Raw genomic sequence first — 18,730 nt, 5'->3', positions numbered from 1 at the left:
AAGTATGTGGACATCCCTTCAAACTATACTGAACTAAAATATAAATGCAACATGTTGATCCATGTTTCATGAGTTGAAATAAAAGCCCAGAAATTTTCCATCCGCACAAAAAGCGTATATTTCTCAAATTTTGTGCACAAATTTGTTTACATCCCTGTTCATGAGCATTTCTCCTTTGCCAATATAATACATCCACCTGACAAGTGTGTCATATCAAGAAGCTGATTAAACTGCATGATCATTACACAGGCGCACCTTGTGCTGGGGACAGTAAAAGGCCATTCTAAAATGTGCAGTTTTGTCACATAACACAATGCCACAGATGTCTCAAGTTTTGTGGGAGCGTGCAATTGGCAAATTGATTGCAGGAATGTCCACCAGAGCTGTTGTCAGAGAACTGAATGTTAATTTCTCTACCATAAGCTGCCTCCAACGTTGTTTTAGAGAATTTGGCAGTACGTCCAACCGGCCTCACAACCACAGACCACATGTATGGCGTCATGTGGGTGAGCGGTTTGCTGATGTCAATGTTGTGAACAGAGTGCCCCATGGTGGCGGTGGGGTTATGGTATGGGCAGGCATAAGCTACGGACAACAAATACAATTGCATTTTATCGATGGCAATTTGAATGCAGAGATGCCGTGATGAGATCCTGAGGCCCATTATCGTGCCATTCCTCTGCTACCATCACCTCATGTTTCAGCACGATAATGCACGGCCCCATGTCGCAAGGATCTGTACACAATTCCTGGAAGCTGAAAATGTCTCAGTTCTTCCATGGCCTGTATACACACCAGACATGTCACACATTGAGCATGTTTGGGATGCTCTGGATTGACGTGTACGACAGTGTGTTCCAGTTCCTGACAATATCCAGCAACTTCGCATGTGTTGTGCTGCATGAGACATGAGATACTGACTGGTTTTCTGATCCACAATCCTACCATTTTTTTTAAAGGTATCTGTGACCAACAGATGCATATCTTCCCAGTCATAGATTAGGACCTAACTCATGTAACTCATGAAAATCTTTGAAATTATTGCATGTTGCGTTTATTTTTGTTCAGTGTAGTGGATTCGGCTATTTCAGCCACACCTGTTGCTGACAGACGTATAAAATCGAGCACACCGCCATGCAATCTCTATAGACAAACATTGGCAGTAGAATGGCCTTACTGATGAGCTCAGTGACTTTCAACGTGACACCGTCATAGGATGCCACCTTCCCAAGAAGTCAGTCAGGCAAATTTCTGCACCGCTAGAGCTGCCCCGGTGAACTGTAAATGCTGTTATTGTGAAATGGAAAGCTCTAGGAACAACAACGGCTCAGCCTCAAAGTGGTAGGCCACACAAGCTCACAGAATGGGACTGCTGAAGCGCGTAAAAATCGTCTGTCCTCAGTTGCAACACACTCACGAGTTCCAAACTGCTTCTGGAAGCAATGTCCGTACAAGAACTGTTCATTGGGAGACTCATAAAATTGGTTGCCATGCGCCTGTGACCTCAAATTGATTTTGTCCCCCCTCCACACTAAACACGATCACAACACACAGGTTGATACAGTGGGGCAAAAAAGTATTTAGTGAGCCACCAATGGTGCAAGTTCTCCCACTTAAAAAGATGAGAAAGGCCTGTAATTGTCATCATAGGTACACTTCAACTATGACAGACAAAATGAGAAAAAAAATCCAGAAAATCACATTGTAGGATTTTTTATGAATTTCTTTGCAAATTATGTTGGAAAATAAGTATTTGGTCAATAACAAAAGTTTATCTCAATACTTTGTTATATACCCTTTGTTGGCAATGACAGAGGTCAAATGTTTTCTGTAAGTCTTCACAAGGTTTTCACACACTGTTGCTGGTATTTTGGCCCATTCCTCCATGCAGATCTCCTCTAGAGCAGTGATGTTTTGGGGCTGTTGCTGGTCAACACGGACTTTCAACTCCCTCCAAAGATTTTCTATGGGGTTGAGATCTGGAGACTGGCTAGGCCACTCCAGGACCTTGAAATGCTTCCTACGAAGCCACTCCTTCATTGCCCGGGCGGTGTGTTTGGGTGTGTCATGCTGAAAGACCTAGCCACATTTCATCTTCAATGCCCTTGCTGATGGAAGGAGGTTTTCACTCAAAATCTCACGATACATGGCCCCATTCATTCTTTCCTTTACACGGATCAGTCGTCCTGGTCCCTTTGCAGAAAAACAGCCCCAAAGCATGATGTTTCCACCCCCATGCTTCACAGTAGGTATGGTGTTCTTTGGATGCAACTCAGCATTCTTTGTCCTCCAAACACGACAAGTTGAGTTTTTACCAAAAAGTTATATTTTGGTTTCAACTGACCTTATGACATTCTCCCAATCTTCTTCTGGATCATCCAAATGCTCTCTAGCAAACTTCAGACGGGCCTGAACATGTACTGGCTTAAGCAGGGGGACACGTCTGGCACTGCAGGATTTAAGTCCCTGAAGGCGTAGTGTGTTACTGATGGTAGGCTTTGTTACTTTGGTCCCAGCTCTCTGCAGGTCATTCACTAGGTCCCCCTGTGTGATTCTGGGATTTTTGCTCACCGTTCTTGTGATCATTTTGACCCCACGGGGTGAGATCTTGCGTGGAGACCCAGATCGAGGGAGATTATCAGTGGGCTTGTATGTCTTCCATTTCCTAATAATTGCTCCCACAGTTGATTTCTTCAAACCAAGCTGCTTACCTATTGCAGATTCAGTCTTCCCAGCCTGGTGCAGGTCTACAATTTTGTTTCTGGTGTCATTTGACAGCTCTTTGGACTTGGCCATAGTGGAGTTTGGAGTGTGACTGTTTGAGGGTGTGGACAGGTGTCTTTTATACTGATAACAAGTTCAAACAGGTGCCATTAATACAGGTAACGAGTGGAGGACAGAGGAGCCTCTTAAAGAAGAAGTTACAGGTCTGTGAGAGCCAGAAATCTTGCTTGTTTGTAGGTGACCAAATACATATTTTCCACCATAATTTCCAAATAAATTCATTAAAAAATCCTACCATGTGATTTTCTGGAGAAAAAAAAATCTAATTTTGTCTGTCATAGTTGAAGTGTACCTATGAGGAAAATTACAGGCCTCTCTCATCTTTTTAAGTGGGAGAACTGCACAATTGGTGGCTGACTAAATACTGTTTTGCCCCACTGTATATCAAAACAAACTCTGCACCAATTATATTAATTTGGGGACAGGTCGAAAAGCATTAAACATTTATGGCAATTTAGTTAGCTAGCTTGCAGTTTCTAGATAATTTGTCCTGGGATATAAACATTGAGTTGTTATTTTACCTGAAATGCACAAGGTCCTCTACTACAATTAATCCACACATAAATGGTCCAAAAACAAATCGTTTCTAGTCATCTGTCCTCCTTCCAGGCTTTTTCTTCTTTGGACTTTATATGGTGATTGGCAGCTAACTTTCATAATAAGGTGTATTATCACAACTGACCTCAGTTCATCTTTCAATCACCCATGTAGGTATAACTAATGAGGAGATGGCACGTGGGTATATGCTTCTAAAAGCCAATGAGGAGATGGGAGAGGCAGGACTTGCATCATGTTCTGCGTCACAAATAGAAGCAACATCTATTTTAGCGCCTGGCAACGCAGACGCTCATTGGCGTGTGCGAGCAGTGTAGGTGCAATGATTGAATAACATGTATGTGTGCATTTATTTTGCGACGCGTCCGGTTTAGGCACCGTGTAAGATCACCATGCGTAATGCCAAGTGTGGGCTGAAGTGCTGTAAAGCTCACCACCATTGGACTCTTTCCTGTTTCAGCATGCCAATGCCCCCATCCACAAAGCGAGGTCCATTAAGGGAATGGTTTGTCGAGATCGGTGTGGAAGAACTTGACTAGCCTGCACAGTGCCCTGACCTCAACCCCATCGAACACATTTAGGATGAATTGGAATGGCGACTGCGAGCCAGGCCTAATCACCCAACATCAGTGCCTGACCTCACTAATTCTCTTGTGGTTGAAGCAAGTCCCAGCAGCAATGTTCCAACATCTAGTGGAAATCGTTCCCAGAAGATTGGAGGCTGTTATAGCAGCAAAGGGGGGACCAACTCCTCATTAATGCCCATGATTTTGGAAAGAGATGTCGACGAGCAGGTGTCCATATAATTTTGGTTATGTTGTGTACAATACAGTCATGTACATTTTATATGAAGTGGTTTGTAAGGATGGTAAATTAATACGGCACAAAAAGTGGTTGTTTTCCATGTTATTTGGTCAAGCATGTTTTGTGGATGCTTTTTGCTCATAATCTTGCACCTGTTTAAGGACAGGGTTTTGTTCTTTCTGGATTCCATTAGAATGATAATCCCAGAGAAAGGGACAAGGCAACAACTCTTACAATTCCAACTATTGAATGCGGAAAGATTACTGTTCTTATTATACAACTACCCTGTTAGACAAAGCAGAGATGCTGCTTTTTTTGTTTGTTTCCCACAATACATACATCTATATCAGTCTATTAATACTAGTAAAAGCCTAATGCACTACTTTTGTTTAGTATATATCTTTTCTATTTAGATTTTTCAGGGGTGCTGCTGCACCCTCACCACCCCTACCTCCCGCGGCTATGCTAGCGAAATCGTCAGTTTAATCAAATAAAAACAGCACTATTTCGATCTTCTAGATTTACCTTTAATTATTTGATTATGAGTACAACTATGTATTCCATCCCTGGATTGAGGTACGTTTTCCCAGACATATATCGCGCTGGGCTCTGGCTGACCACCGTTCCCGGCATAGCACGGTTCCGACTCAGGATAGATAAATTAAGGAGTCGGTTTCTTTTGGCTAAATGCAATATACCTCTCATTGACTGACTATATATGAAGGTACCTTTCCAGAATTCAAGGCTGGAGTTAAGAAAAGGGCTGAAAGTTCAATGCAGCCTTATCAGTAAAGAATCCATTTTACATCACGTCTATTGCCGAAGCGATGCATTACACTTTATAACAAGTCCCCCCTTCTGTAACTGTCTTTGATTGATTGGTTACATTTGCAACTTTTCATTTCGATCATTTTGCACAGCACGCACGCACGCAGACGCGGAGAACAGCTTGACCCGGGGGAGAAGATATTCGGCCATTTTGGTCTAAAGGGGGCCTTGGCTGTCACCACGTGAGGAAGAAGAGCCCGAAATAGAGCAAGACAACTCCGGGAACTTTGCCTCAAAAAGACCGAGAGGGGAGAGAGAGGAAACGTCGATTCATGCTTGAAGCTACAGAAGAGTAGCCAGTTTACAGAATGCCCTCAATTACTCTACCGCCGAAGGAGAATGCTCTCTTCAAGAGAATATTGGTAACGTTAAGTGCCTAGCAGTCGCTAGCTAAATCCATTTCAAGTAACTATAACGTTAAAGGTTTGATTCGAGTAGCGTTGCTTGTAATAAAACAGCATGCAATCATGTCGTCTTGTTAGCTGACATCTGCTGTTCCTTCCATCGCCTGCTCAACGAACGTTAACTTTAGCTAACTCGTGGACTAACATGTTTCGAGGCACTCGAAATGGCCTGCCGGGTTGTCATTAGCCTGCTAGTTAGCAGTTTGTTTGCAACTGGTAACGTTAGGTAACATGCAACATGGCATATAGCTAGGTAACTTTGGCTTATGTGTGGTCCCAGTTTGTTGTAGGGTGATAGTTTTAAATAAATGTATGACTCAAAAACACGGTTGGCAAATGCTTGCTAGCTACGGCTATATAAGTTAGCTAGCTACGCGAACTAGCTATCTGCAAACTCATTCTACGTCCAAAAGCACAGGTGTTTCGGCATTACTCAGCATTTTAGCAACACGATTATCTGTAACCATGTACGCGTTACATTTCACATGCACAACGTGTTTGCATGATGTCCCCAACTATATTACTGCAAACTTGGGTGTGTTAGCTAATGCAATCATTTGCCACTGATTGTACAACTACTAGAGTTAGCTAGCTAACAAAACCTTGCTAGCTAGCCGGCCAACTAGCTGTCACTCACGCTTTGCTGAACCACAGATCAGATGGGGACTAATTATACAGTTTGCGTCCTATGATGCCAACGAACTGCACACATTTAGTCGACTTTCTCTGCTGAATATTGAGTACCATTCACACGTTTGTCCTATTTCTGGGCATGGTGTTGAACAATTGTTGTAGTTATTATCCAGTTAGGTGGTGTAATTAGCTCGCCATCTCTTAGGGCCTGCAAATTAAAATAACCCACACCTACAGTGTGAACTACAACCTGTTGGTTACAAACATATTTTTTCATACGACTTCTATATTTATTTCAGCAAAGTACACTACATTACTAAAAATATGTGGACACCTACATGTCGAACATCTCATTCCAAAATCATGGGCATTAATATGGAGTTGGTCCCCCTTTTGCTGTTAGAACAGCCTCCACTCTTCTGGGAAGGCTTTCCACTAGATGTTGGAACATTGCTGCGGGGACTGGCTTCCATTCAAGAGCATTGGTGAGGTCGGGCACTGATGTTGGGTTTGGGGGGGGGCTTTGCTTGGCTTATTGCCCTGCAGGCTGACCTCCGTTGAACAGTATTTCCGCCGACACATTGGGGCAGCTGGCATCCGGGTTAAGCATGCGGGTGTTAAGAAGCGCTGTTTGGCGGGTCACGTTTCGGGGGACGCATGACTCGACCTTTGCCTCTCCCGAGCCAGTTGGGGAGTTGCCGTGATGAGATGATTGTTATTGGATCACAATTGGATATCACCAAATTTAGGGAGGGAAAAGGGGTAAAATAATCTAATTGTATTAAGAGTTCCCTTCCCTGGACTAAGGGGCCTAGCCCAAACCATTATTCCTCCTCCACCAAACTTTACAGTTGTCACTATGCATTCGGGCAGGTAGCGTTCTCCTGGCATCCGCCAAACCCAGATTCGTCTGTCAGACTGCCAGATGAGGAAGTGTGATTCTTCACTCTAGAGAATGCGTTTCCACTTCTCCAGAGTCCAATGATGGCGAACTTTACACCACCCCAGGCACACTTGGCATTGTGCATGGTGATCTTAGACTTGTGTGCGGCTGCTTGGCCATGGAAACCCATTTCATGACGCTCCCGAAGAACTGTTCTTGTGCTGATGTTGCTTCCAGAGGCAGTTTGGAACTTGGTAGTGAGTGTTGCAACCGAGGACAGACAATTTTTACACGCTTAAGCACTCAGCGGTCCCGTTCGCTGCTGAGCTGTTGTTGCTCGTAGATTTTTTCACTTCGTAATAACAGCACTTAGAGTTGACCAGGGCAGAAATTTGACTAACTGTCTGGTTGGAAAAGTGGCATCCTATGACTGTGTCATGTTGAAAGTCACTGAGCTTTTCAGTAAGACATTCTACTGCCATTTTTTGTCTGTGGAGATTGCATGGCTGTGTGCTCAATCTTTGGTTGAAATGGAGGGGTGTCCACATACTACTGTGTGTGTATAGACCGACTGATTATATTTCTTCAAGGGTTTGCTCTGTACCAAAATAACACCACTCTGCTGCAAAGCAAACTTGTCTTTACCATATGATCTTTGCTAGATGTTTAAACTCAACCCGCGATTTATGATTGAGTCCGCCCACACTAGTGGCCGCTCAACTCAATCTTGAACTTCACATAAAATCACATTTTTGTCAAAACTGGTTTCAGCACCACAAGAATAGCCCGCAATTACAAACTACATTGTTCTGTTTAATTGCGGGCTATTCTTTGGGTGCTGAAATCAGTATAATTTTTTTCTTTATTTTTTAACATAACACAATTTTATGTGAACTCTGCGTTTGAGTCTGCCCACATTAGTCACCGCTCAACTCCATCATAAATCGCAGGTTGAGTTAAATCGTCTAGCAAAGATCATATGGTAAAGAGACGTTAGATTTGCATCAGTGGTCTTTTTTTAACCGAGCACACACTGAATAAATATCTTCAGTAGATCTATATATACACACAAGTATGTGGACACCCCTTCAAATTCGTGGATTTGGCTATTTCAGCCAAAAATTGAGTCGGTGTTAGTCCACCCACACATGTCGCCTCTACTCCATTGTAAATAGTTGCGTTTAGTCGGCTAGATCCTTGCATAATTTTACTCTGCATATGGGAATATCCACTGCTGTTTTTGGAAGCGCTTAAGGTGATGGTGGGCGGGACTAGTTTCCCTGTTAAATACTCACCACAAGTGTAATGTTTTGCATAGATGTGAATTCTGTTCCCACTCTTTCTGTTTAACATTATAAAAACGTTTGTTTTATTTGCTGTGTTGAGCACTCCCAAGTTCTATCGTAGCCACTTCCCTCTCCCTATGCCAGTGGGGGTTCCTGGGCATTATCTTTGTGTGGGGAGCTGGCAGGCTGGTTACCGGGTTGGTAGGCCACCGCTGACCCAGGCAGATAGGAATCTCTGACCGATTCTCTAATCACTGCATATCAACACCCATCTGACCATACATTCCCACAAAGAAGGCTAGCTGATTTTTTTCAGACTCAATCAAGAGACGTCTTACTGTATTGGGGTTGTGACGTGCTACTGTGCTTGCTTGCTGGATATTATCACCAGACAATCTACCTGCAAGTGTTCATGCACAACGCTATATAGAGTAGTGTGTGAACCTAGGGTGGCGACACATATATTTATAAATTTTTTCAATGGGTCGTTCTCCATTCTGATTGTTTTATACTGTTCAATTCAACTTCAACCTAAAATAATTTCCTGCATTTCCATATATTTCTGCATTTCCTGCACTCATGTAAGATTATTTCCACACTGCCACGATATGGGCAAAAATACTAGGCCTTAATCAGATGTTACGATTTCGATCAAAACACTTGGGTGAATTTTTGGAATCATGGCAAAAGAATGTTTATTATAATTCTATAGTTAGTATATAAATAATAGTGGGTACTTTCAATGGTGTTTGACATGACAACGAACGAAAAATGCCATGGACGAGTTATTGTGACAGGGAAGGAACCAAAGTGATCAGTGTTTCCTAGGTGACTCTGATCTTTACCTACATTAAATCTTTATTCATATAGATAACATATTCATGCTTCGTCTATTCCTCTTTGATTTAGAAGATACTGTTGTACAAACAACATGCTGATTTTAAGCCTCCACCAGTACTGCTATCAGGCTGTATTAGCTAGCTACGTTTGCTCTGACTCAGTACTTTTATTAAGCTTGTTCGCTAGCCAGCTAACTAGCGATTAGCTTTAGTGGCTAACACGATTTAGCTTAACTTGCTAAGAAAATACAAACTAGCCGTTTGCAGATGTAAGAAACAAACTAATATAGTAATTATAGAATGCTTGTGGATTTATATTAAGATCAGTGGAAACATCGTTGTCATCAACATTGTTGCATGTGCTGCATTGACCATGCAGACTGAACTAAAGTGTCTCGTGGTCAAGCAACAACAAATGCGCTCCTTCAGTCAGTGACAGTGGGTGGGACCATGTCTGTGGGGAGAGAGAGTTGACTGGTAGTGGAGTAAAGTGTAAAAATGGACATTACACACTGCGTATCACATTTAGCAAACCAAATTCAAATGCCGTTATAGATCGGTCTGTGCATAAACATCGGTATATCGTAAAATACGGTATACTGTCAACCCCTCTAGAATATTTGCGTACATTTTTGTAACCATATATTTGGGGGGTTCCTCAGATCAGAACTCTAAGAACAAGCTTTACAAAAACCTTGATGACAACACCTCTCCCCTGTTGCAGAGATGCTACGAGCACAAGCAGTACAGAAATGGACTCAAGTTCTGCAAACAGATCCTCTCCAACCCAAAGTTCACAGAGCATGGAGGTGAGGCCTGCTTCAACAGCTGCTACTCTCACTTGTCATTCAGTAGTTGGAAAGTGTCTCGTGGTTGTCTATTCCTCTTTGATTTAGAAGATACTGTTGTATAAACAACATGCTGATTTTAAGCCTCCACCAGTACTGCTATCAGGCTGTATTAGCTAATGACTCAACAACCGTCTGGTCCAGGTTTGATATCCAAACTGGGTGACCATGGACATTTTTCATATCCTATACTCAGTTTAGAACATGGGTGATGGTAAATCCTCTTCTGGTGTAGTGTTTAGGCTGTGACTAACACTAATCCCTCTCTCAATCATCTGTCCCTCAGAGACACTGGCGATGAAAGGCCTGACCCTGAACTGTTTGGGGAAGAAGGAGGATGCGTATGAGCTGGTGAGACGAGGCCTGCGCAATGACCTGAAGAGCCATGTCTGTATCCTTCTATACTAGGGCTAATGAGGTGAGGTTTTGTATGAAGTTCCTATTCAGAGGCGTGAGGACATTCACCAAAGGCTCATAATAAGCCCAAACTTTCTACTCCATCCCACAAGCCCTTACTGTGCCATGTCTACTCCACGTAATTCAGACAGGGAATGGGAGAGAGCTAGATTGGCTCTGATTGTTACTGTTGAGGCTAATAGTCTAGGCCTGGTTGCATTAATACAGGGTCCACTGTTTTGATTTGTCACCATAAGTATTACGTTCTCTCTGTTCCCGTGTCCTTTCAGTCTGTTTCAAATGTTTTTTGTTTCTTTTGCAAGGATTTTTTTTCTACGAGGGTATGTCTGTTTTGCCTCCTTAACCCATCCTCTCCCAGGCTGGCATGTGTACGGTCTGCTGCAGCGGTCGGATAAGAAGTACGACGAGGCCATCAAGTGCTACCGCAACGCTCTAAAGTGGGACAAAGACAATCTGCAGATCCTCAGGGATCTTTCACTGCTCCAAATCCAGATGAGAGACCTGGAGGGCTACAGGGTGAGGACCGGGAGAGAGTCTGTCTCCTCTGAACTATTCCCTCTTGCTTTGTGTATAATTTTGTCTCTCGCTCTCTGCAGGAGACCCGCTATCAGCTCCTGCAGCTGCGTCCAGCGCAGAGGGCCTCGTGGATCGGCTACGCCGTGGCCTATCACCTGCTGGAAGACTTTGAGATGGCCGCCAAGATCGTCGAAGAATTCCGCAAAACACAACAGGTGAGCTGGCCTTGACCTCTCTCTGACCTCTGTTTTTGAGTCTAAGAAGTATCATTGATTACTCTGTGGTGTTCCTGTATCACCTGTCTGTCAATTATTCTGATTGGGCACCCTGCCTGGAGCAGTACACCTGATTTTTAACTTGTCTGTCAGTAATTTATTTGTTAGTTATGTATTAGTGAATCTCATTCGTCCCCCTGCCTGTATCAGCAAATCTGATTGGTCACTCTGCCTGTTTCAGTAAATATGATTGGTGGTGCTGTGTTTCAGACATCGCCGGACAAAGTGGACTATGAGTACAGTGAGCTTCTACTGTACCAGAACCAGGTGCTCAGGGAGGCGGGGCTGTTCAAGGAAGCACTGGAGCACCTCATCACCTACGAGAAACAGATCTGTGACAAGCTTGCTGTGGAGGAGACCAGAGGTGTGTGTGTGAAAGAATGCCTGTGTGTTGAGTGTTTGCATCTGGGGGGGAAGAGATGTGTAGGTCTAACATGATTCTGTATCCCTGCAGGAGAGCTGCTGCTGCAGCTAGATCGCTCAGAGGAGGCCACAGAAGTCTACCGACAACTCCAGGAGAGGAACCCTGAGAACTGGGCCTACTACCAGGGTCTGGAGAAAGCACTGAAACCAGGTAACCTTTGAACCCCCCACTGCTACCCACCCCATTCCCACTGGACCCTCTCACCAGTCCCCTCTTTAGCATGAGTCATCTCACTACATTGACTAATGTGTTTGGTAGATTTTGTGACCAGAATTGAATCGGTGTACGAATGCCATGCTCTGACTGTTGGCTTGTTGTGTGTCCCCAGCTAGCATAGAGGAGAGGCAGAAGCTCTATGAGGAGGCATGGGTGAAGTATCCCAAAGGACTGGTTCCCCGGAGGCTGCCTCTCACCTTCCTCACAGGTACATAAGCCTGCCATTATCATTACTGTGTAATTATCCCTGGAATGAGGACCTTTCAAGACGACGGTGGGTAGACACAAGCATGTTGAAACGTGTGGTTTGTGGAACGCTGGAGAATGGGGTGTATGAGCTCCATTCACTTTTCTTTTCAGGTGAGAAGTTCCGTGAATGCTTGGACTGCTATCTGAGGACCAACTTCAGTAAAGGCTGTCCGCCTGTCTTCACCACTCTGAAGTCCCTGTATCACGACAAGGAAAAGGTGAGGGCGAACCACCGCCATTCCATTGGCCCAAGCAAGTCACTGAAATAACATGCCTGCCCTGGGCTGAGAAGTCTGGGTAATCCTGCGTATCCTTGTTCCCATCCGTGTAGGTGTCAATCGTTGAAGAATTAGTGGTTGGATACGAGACGTGTTTGAAAAGCTGTCGAATGTTCAATCAAAATGGTGAGTGCAATCAGATTTTCATGTGTTATGAAATCTAATCGGAGTAGTATTAGAATGTCATTGTGTCTGTGTAGATGGTGGTAAGGAGGAGCCCCCCACCACACTACTGTGGGTCCAGTATTTCCTGGCGCAGCACTTTGACCACGTGGGCCAGCAGACGCTAGCCCTGGACTACATCAACACAGCCATTGAGAGCACACCCACGCTCATAGAACTGTTCCTCATTAAGGCCAAGATATACAAGGTAACACGCACTTTCTAGAGCTGCCATCATGGTGAACATTTTAGTGTGGCTCAACGTGATTATTGCGCTCTTCTCTGCTAAGGTGTCTCTGTTGATTTTGACTATTACTCTCCATCTTTGTGTCTCTAGCATGCAGGTAACATAAAGGAAGCAGCCAGGTGGATGGACGAGGCCCAGGCTCTGGACACTGCTGACCGCTTCATCAACTCAAAATGTGCCAAGTACATGTTGAAGGCCGGCCTGGTCAAAGAGGCTGAGGAGATGTGCTCAAAGTTCACACGGGTCAGTCAGTGTGTGTTAAGCTGTCTGTGTAGACTCCACATAATGCTTGTTGCCTTGAAACCCTTTGTGTGTGGCTCTATCTATCTGTCTGTGTTTCAGGAGGGTGCGTCGGCGGTAGAGAATCTCAATGAGATGCAGTGTATGTGGTACCAGACAGAATGTGCTCTGGCCTACAAGTCCATGAACAAGTTTGGAGACGCTCTCAAGAAGTGCCATGAGATCGAGAGGGTACGTTTTCTAACTTGGGTGGGAAGCAGGCACTTATTATTTTTTTATGATGAAGGTGATTAGTAAGTTAGATTTCCTCCCCCTTAAAATGTGCTCAAATTAAAAAGAGTAATGTGGTCCCTGTTTTTAGAGATGCTCATGCAGATTCACTGAGGGTTAAACCTGTATAGATGGCTCAGTGGTAGTGCAGGTCTGCTCTGTTTGGATTTCATCATAAACCATCTCTGTTCTGTGTCCCATCAGCATTTTGTGGAGATCACGGACGACCAGTTTGACTTCCACACGTACTGCATGAGGAAGATGACGCTGCGATCCTACGTGGACCTGCTCAAGCTGGAGGACGTGCTGCGCATGCACCCCTTCTACTACAAAGCTGCCCGCACCGCCATCCAGATCTACCTCGGCCTGCACGACAACCCCCTCACCGACGACAACAAGGAACACCAGGCTGACGCCGGTACGTGTGTGTCAGCGCCAGTCTGTGCGAGAGGGAGTCTGTCTGCGATACCCCAAACCGCCACTTGTTTTGATTATCACTAATTTGATGTTTCCTACAATGTTTTATTTTTGGGGGGTTTGGTGTAGTTGTGATCTCTGAGTGAACCCATGTGTCACACAGAGAACCTGAATGACAAAGAGCTGAAGAAGCTGAGGAACAAGCAGAGACGAGCCCAGAAGAAAGCCCAACTAGAGGAGGAGAAGAAGAACGCCGAGAAGGAGAAACAGCTGAAGAACCAGAAGAAGAAGAAAGAGGACGATGACGAGGAGATCGGAGGACCCAAGGAGGAGCTCATACCAGACAAACTAGCCAAGGTGCGTGTGTGGAGCCTGTAGAAGATGGAAGGAATCACTGAGGCCTATCCCGGCAGACTCCTCCCAGTGAGCCCTAGTCGTTGGAAATGTCTCAAAGAACAAACCTGTGGTTTAACGCTTTACCCGCATGGCTACTACCATTAGCCTTGTGGGATATCACTGCAGAACATGGTGATATTACACCAATTAGGAGACTGAGTGTTTGTTTGTTTTCTTCCCCCTGCAGGTGGAGAACCCACTCGAGGAGGCAGTGAAGTTTTTAACCCCCCTGAAAAACCTGGTGAAGAACAAGATTGAGACCCACCTCCTGGCCTTTGAGATCTACTTCAGGAAAGGTAAAGGAACAAGACGTGGATTGACATTCTGACACACAAAGAATCCCGGTACCTTTTGTCAGTGAAAACAAAGTCTCTTTCCCTCTCGTAGAGAAGTACCTGCTGATGTTGCAGTCAGTGAAGAGAGCGTTCTCCATGGAGCCCTCCCACCCGTGGCTGCACCAGTGTCTAGTGCGCTTCTTCAAAGGAGGTACGGTAGTCTTCTGTCACACGGCCAGGCTGAGGGGCCTTGTCATTACCCACAACTCTCTCTGTCTCTGAACCCTTTTGTTGAATAGTTGTCTGTGTTCTGCTACAAAGATCTCTACCACGTTCTGATTCTATGCTGTAATGCAATGGTCACCAACCGGTCGATTGCGAGGCATTCCTAGTGGATCACAAAACATTTCTGTAGAAAAGCCCATGATAACGGCTCGCGCTTGTAATTTTTTTTACTCCTTCACCAGAGGTACATTAATTTCCAATGGAACGCTGCGTTTGCCTTGCAGCGTTGCTAGAAGAGCTAGTTGCAGTGCGTTCTGGGTGGTGCATACGTTGGATTTATTGAACGTATGCCTCAGACTGCATGCGTACACGGCTTGACAGAGGGGGGGGGGAATGAGGTCCAACTGGGAAAAATAGTTTTGAACGGTTATACAACTCGGAAACTGGCATCTTTCTAGACCTCTGACCTGAAGACTATTGACGTAATGTTTTGACCTCGTTTTTTTCCCCCCCCCAAGTTCCATGTTGTCTTGAAAGCACCATGATCCTCAGATGCAGTTACCATCAGTACAGTAAAATAAAAATCTAATTTAAATTTATGCTCAGCTGTGCCTCGCAAGTGCTATACCAAGCGTCACTACAGACACCCTGGTTCGATTCCAGGCTGTATCACAACTGGCCGTGATTGGGAGTCCCCATAGGGTGGCGCACAATTTGGCCCGGTGTCGTCCGGGTTTGGCCGGTGTAGGCCGTCATTCTAAATAAGAATGTGTTCTTAACTGACTTGCCTAGTTAAATAAAGGTTCAATTAATCTATTTTCTAATCAAAGCTTGTTTTGAAATATAATCTGGTCTGAGAACAACAATAGACCGGGCATATAGACAATATGCTGTGATAATGTATTACGCCTACTTTAACAACGAGGTTTGTACAAAACCATTAGGTTAATGTTTTAAAAAATTAAGTTTTAAAGAATATTAAAAAATGTGTCTGAGCGGTAGATCTAAGCTTACTTTTTGAATGCGAAAGTGATCTTGACTCCGATTGGTGACCACTGTAATGGGTGTGTTCCTCAGTGTCAGACAGTAAGGACCTACCACAGGCTGTGCGGACTGTTTTGAAGCAGGAGATATCGCGGCTGTTTGGGGAGAGCAACCCACAGAGCTTCAACAAGAACTACCTGAGCCAACACTCCAACTCTATACCACACCGTGTGGCTGGTACGTACGCACACTACCTGAGCCAACACTCCCAACCAAGCCCACATGAGACTGTACCATTACCACTCACACAGTGTGAACTTGTGACTGATCAGCACCATGTTGTCCTCCTGCAGCTGCTAAGATGATGTTCTATCTGGACCCGTCCTCGGACAAGATGGCCTCTGAGCTGGCTACAGCGCTGGATGAGTCCCTCAATGGGAGAAGCATCACGGTGAGCACTTACTCACTGCGCTTTTATTTTAACAAGTACCTTTTGGCATGGTAGTCCCATAGATGCGGTAAAGAGGTCAATGGAACGTAGACCCGGGGGGATAGGACAACGGATTGGTGCACATTCAACAAATCTGATCTAACATAGTAGATATTCGTCAAATTTGTCATGACTGACAGACCCACAATGTGGTTACTGAAGTCTGATTTGTCTGTTTTCGCTGCATAACATTTATAAGTTGTCACTTTTTAGGTTTGCAAGAAGTGAATGCTAAATGCTAGCTCCTGTTCGTATAAACTGGTTGAATAGCTAGCATACAGAAATCAGTGGCGGTAGTCAGTTGTTGTTTTTAACTGTAATGCAGTTGATTGGTTAAGATGACATGAACATGTCTTGCGATTGACATCCGTGAAAGCATTTTACTCAGATTTTTACCTCAACATAGGCTAATTTTGCTGGGGAGCAATGGAGATTTGGGGTCTTTACCCCAAATGTTTCCATTGCATTTTCCATTGTTTTGGTCGAGTTCCATTGACCTCTTTACCACATTTATGCCTGAAACAGTATTCGGAAAAACAAAGGCAAGGAACAATTGTGAATGTGGTGTGACCCAAGTCTAAGCAGACACCCTATCTTGTCTTTCCTGTCAGATCTGCACAGAGGTGCTGGAGGCGCTGCGTGATGGGAATCTGGGCGACGGGCAGCAGAAGGCAGCGGAGGTGTACCGCGCCGCATGTAACAAGCTATACCCCCACACCCTGGCCTTCATGCCCCCTGGTTACGAGGACAACGCCTCCACCATCAACGCCAACGGAGACCTGTCAGCCGGCGAGCACGACGACATGGCAAATGACATGTGAGAGGAGAGCGAGAGAGTAGAGGAGCACACGCTGCCAGTCGGCAGTCTGACAAACCCCAGCAAAGGTTGTTTGTTCGTGAATGCCCCCTGCAGTGCACTGACCTGGACTGAGAGCCGCAGAGGGAAGAGGAGGAAAAAACGAATGCCTATTTTACTTTTTTAAAACCCTGTTGACAACTCTATTCTTTAACTGAAACAAAATAAACAGTATGAGAAGAGTGTAAAGTGGTTCGGGTGGCTGCCGTTAAGTCAGGTTTTTACTCCTGTGTTTTCACGCCTGTATTTCTCCTGTATGTGCATCTGCTTCTCACGTTTTTAAAGGTAATTTATATATTAAAAATGACAAAGAATAAAAAAGTTTGCAAAAGTTGAAAGATATCAATTGTAGTGGTGGTGATGGAGGATTGTGGTTGTACTTGTGGGCTGGCGTGTGCCAATAAAGAAAGGTGGAACTTTTAAGAGGAGACATCACTTATTTGGGGGAGGCGTAGGAGCGATGCACTCAAACGGTCCTCTGCTTGGCCACAAGGGGGCGCAGTGGTAGTTCCTGGCATGGCCTGCAGGAGGGGACAGGACAGCTGATCTGAATGCAGGGAGACAGAACTCAAAGCTCACCTGGACTGCTGTATGACTGACGTGCAGATTTATCGGGTTTTATTTTATTTTCCGTTCAGTATTTTCCTTTCTAGTTGTACCCATGTGAAAGTCCCATAAAACCACCATGATAAAACAAATGTTTGTTTTGGGATCTGTTTGTTGATCAAATGTTGAAAAAAGGTTTAATCCAAGTTATCCCCCCCTTTTTTCCCCTTTTTTTGTGGGGGGGGGGGGGGGGGGGGGGCGGCGCCTTCTCAATCATACTGAATTCTGCACATAGACCACGCCAATCTAACACCAAGGAGTTCTCAATAAAACTAAAGTTAAATAAAAATATATTTCCTGATTGTTTTTCCTGCAGAAGTTTGTATTTTATTGTAGGATTCAGGATCAGCATTCCAAATGCCAAGAAAGACTAAATAGTTTGATCTTCAAGAGGAACACACGCATGGACTGTACGAACTATGAGGGGTGTTTTTTAATTGAACCTTTGTTTAGCTAGGCAATTCCGTTAAGAACAATTCTTATTTACAATGACTGCCTACAAACCCAGCTGGCGGATGATGGGAGGATGGTGACCTGGGGTCTGGTGACAGCTGACCCAGGAGGTCATGGGGGAGATGATGGGTGTAAATACCATACTAGGTTGGACGGGGTCTTTGAAGTTTCATTCTGGACACGTCCCCTACTGCCCCACCCTCCAGCCTTTTGGCTTGTGAGGTGAGGATGGTGTTGTTGGTGGTGAGGAACTCTGGGAAACCTCTCTTCCCCATGTCTGTAGCCGTCAACAACCACTGTTCCTCCTTTGAGGGGGAAGAGAACGGCAGAATACATTTCTAGGATGGTGGAATGTTAAAGGAGTTCGAAGTTATTTTGGAAACTTCAAGCGCTTGTCCTACTCCTCCTACCTGACAGTGTGTGACACCCCTCAGCTTCCCCATGAGCTTTGTCACCAGATCCCAGGTCACCACCCTCCCATCATCCTCCAGCTGTGTTTGATGGCAGATCCACTGTCACACCTGGACACAAAATACTACACAGACATCTTTGATGAAATGGACCATGGACTCTGCAATGGCAGAATCCTCCACCTGTCCCCTGTAATATAAGTGACCTCTGCCTAGGGGAGAGCCATGGAACATTACATCAACATTACTCAATCACATATCCGTTCCAAATAAGTACAATGGTTCATCAGGATGATGCATACCCTTGAATTCTCACCTGTGAGCCAAGCATCTATGAACAGGTTTCCTACAGCAATATACTTCAAGCCGGTCAGGGTTACTCCACCCTAGAATAATGTTTTGAGCAGTACAGTACATGAGATGTGGAATTGTATTCCAGAGAAATGTATAGCATTGTGTA

The 18,730-nt window shown here is 44.7% G+C and overlaps 1 protein-coding gene and 1 non-coding gene across 2 annotated transcripts; both read left to right on the top strand.

The window, feature by feature from the left end:
- Positions 1 to 4,718: 4,718 nt before the first annotated feature.
- Positions 4,719 to 17,700, top strand: LOC109864771 (N-alpha-acetyltransferase 15, NatA auxiliary subunit). Its single transcript, XM_020452712.2, has 20 exons — positions 4,719 to 5,333; positions 9,741 to 9,825; positions 10,151 to 10,255; positions 10,640 to 10,797; positions 10,878 to 11,012; positions 11,283 to 11,436; positions 11,527 to 11,646; positions 11,825 to 11,920; positions 12,073 to 12,179; positions 12,293 to 12,365; positions 12,440 to 12,609; positions 12,739 to 12,891; positions 12,991 to 13,119; positions 13,363 to 13,576; positions 13,739 to 13,932; positions 14,159 to 14,267; positions 14,359 to 14,457; positions 15,549 to 15,692; positions 15,809 to 15,906; positions 16,557 to 17,700. Exons 1-20 carry the CDS (start codon positions 5,280 to 5,282, stop codon positions 16,764 to 16,766), a joined length of 2,607 nt encoding a protein of 868 aa, XP_020308301.1. The 5' UTR covers positions 4,719 to 5,279; the 3' UTR covers positions 16,767 to 17,700.
- Positions 13,969 to 14,104, top strand: LOC116355123 (small nucleolar RNA SNORA18). The gene has a single exon (XR_004204367.1). It is a non-coding gene; the product is annotated as a small nucleolar RNA SNORA18 (small nucleolar RNA).
- Positions 17,701 to 18,730: the final 1,030 nt, after the last annotated feature.

This window comes from Oncorhynchus kisutch, linkage group LG19 (genome assembly GCF_002021735.2).
Source record: "Oncorhynchus kisutch isolate 150728-3 linkage group LG19, Okis_V2, whole genome shotgun sequence".
NCBI lineage: Eukaryota > Metazoa > Chordata > Actinopteri > Salmoniformes > Salmonidae > Oncorhynchus > Oncorhynchus kisutch.
This window is presented reverse-complemented; position numbering and strand designations above follow the sequence as displayed.

Coding starts and splice junctions, on each gene's coding strand:
- LOC109864771 (XM_020452712.2), top strand. CDS start 5,280: ATGCCCTCAATTACTCTACCGCCGAAGGAGAATGCTCTCTTCAAGAGA. Junction 10,256..10,639: donor TGACCTGAAGAGCCATGTCT/GTATCCTTCTAT, acceptor ATCCTCTCCCAG/GCTGGCATGTGTACGGTCTG. Junction 12,892..12,990: donor TGTGCTCAAAGTTCACACGG/GTCAGTCAGTGT, acceptor TCTGTGTTTCAG/GAGGGTGCGTCGGCGGTAGA.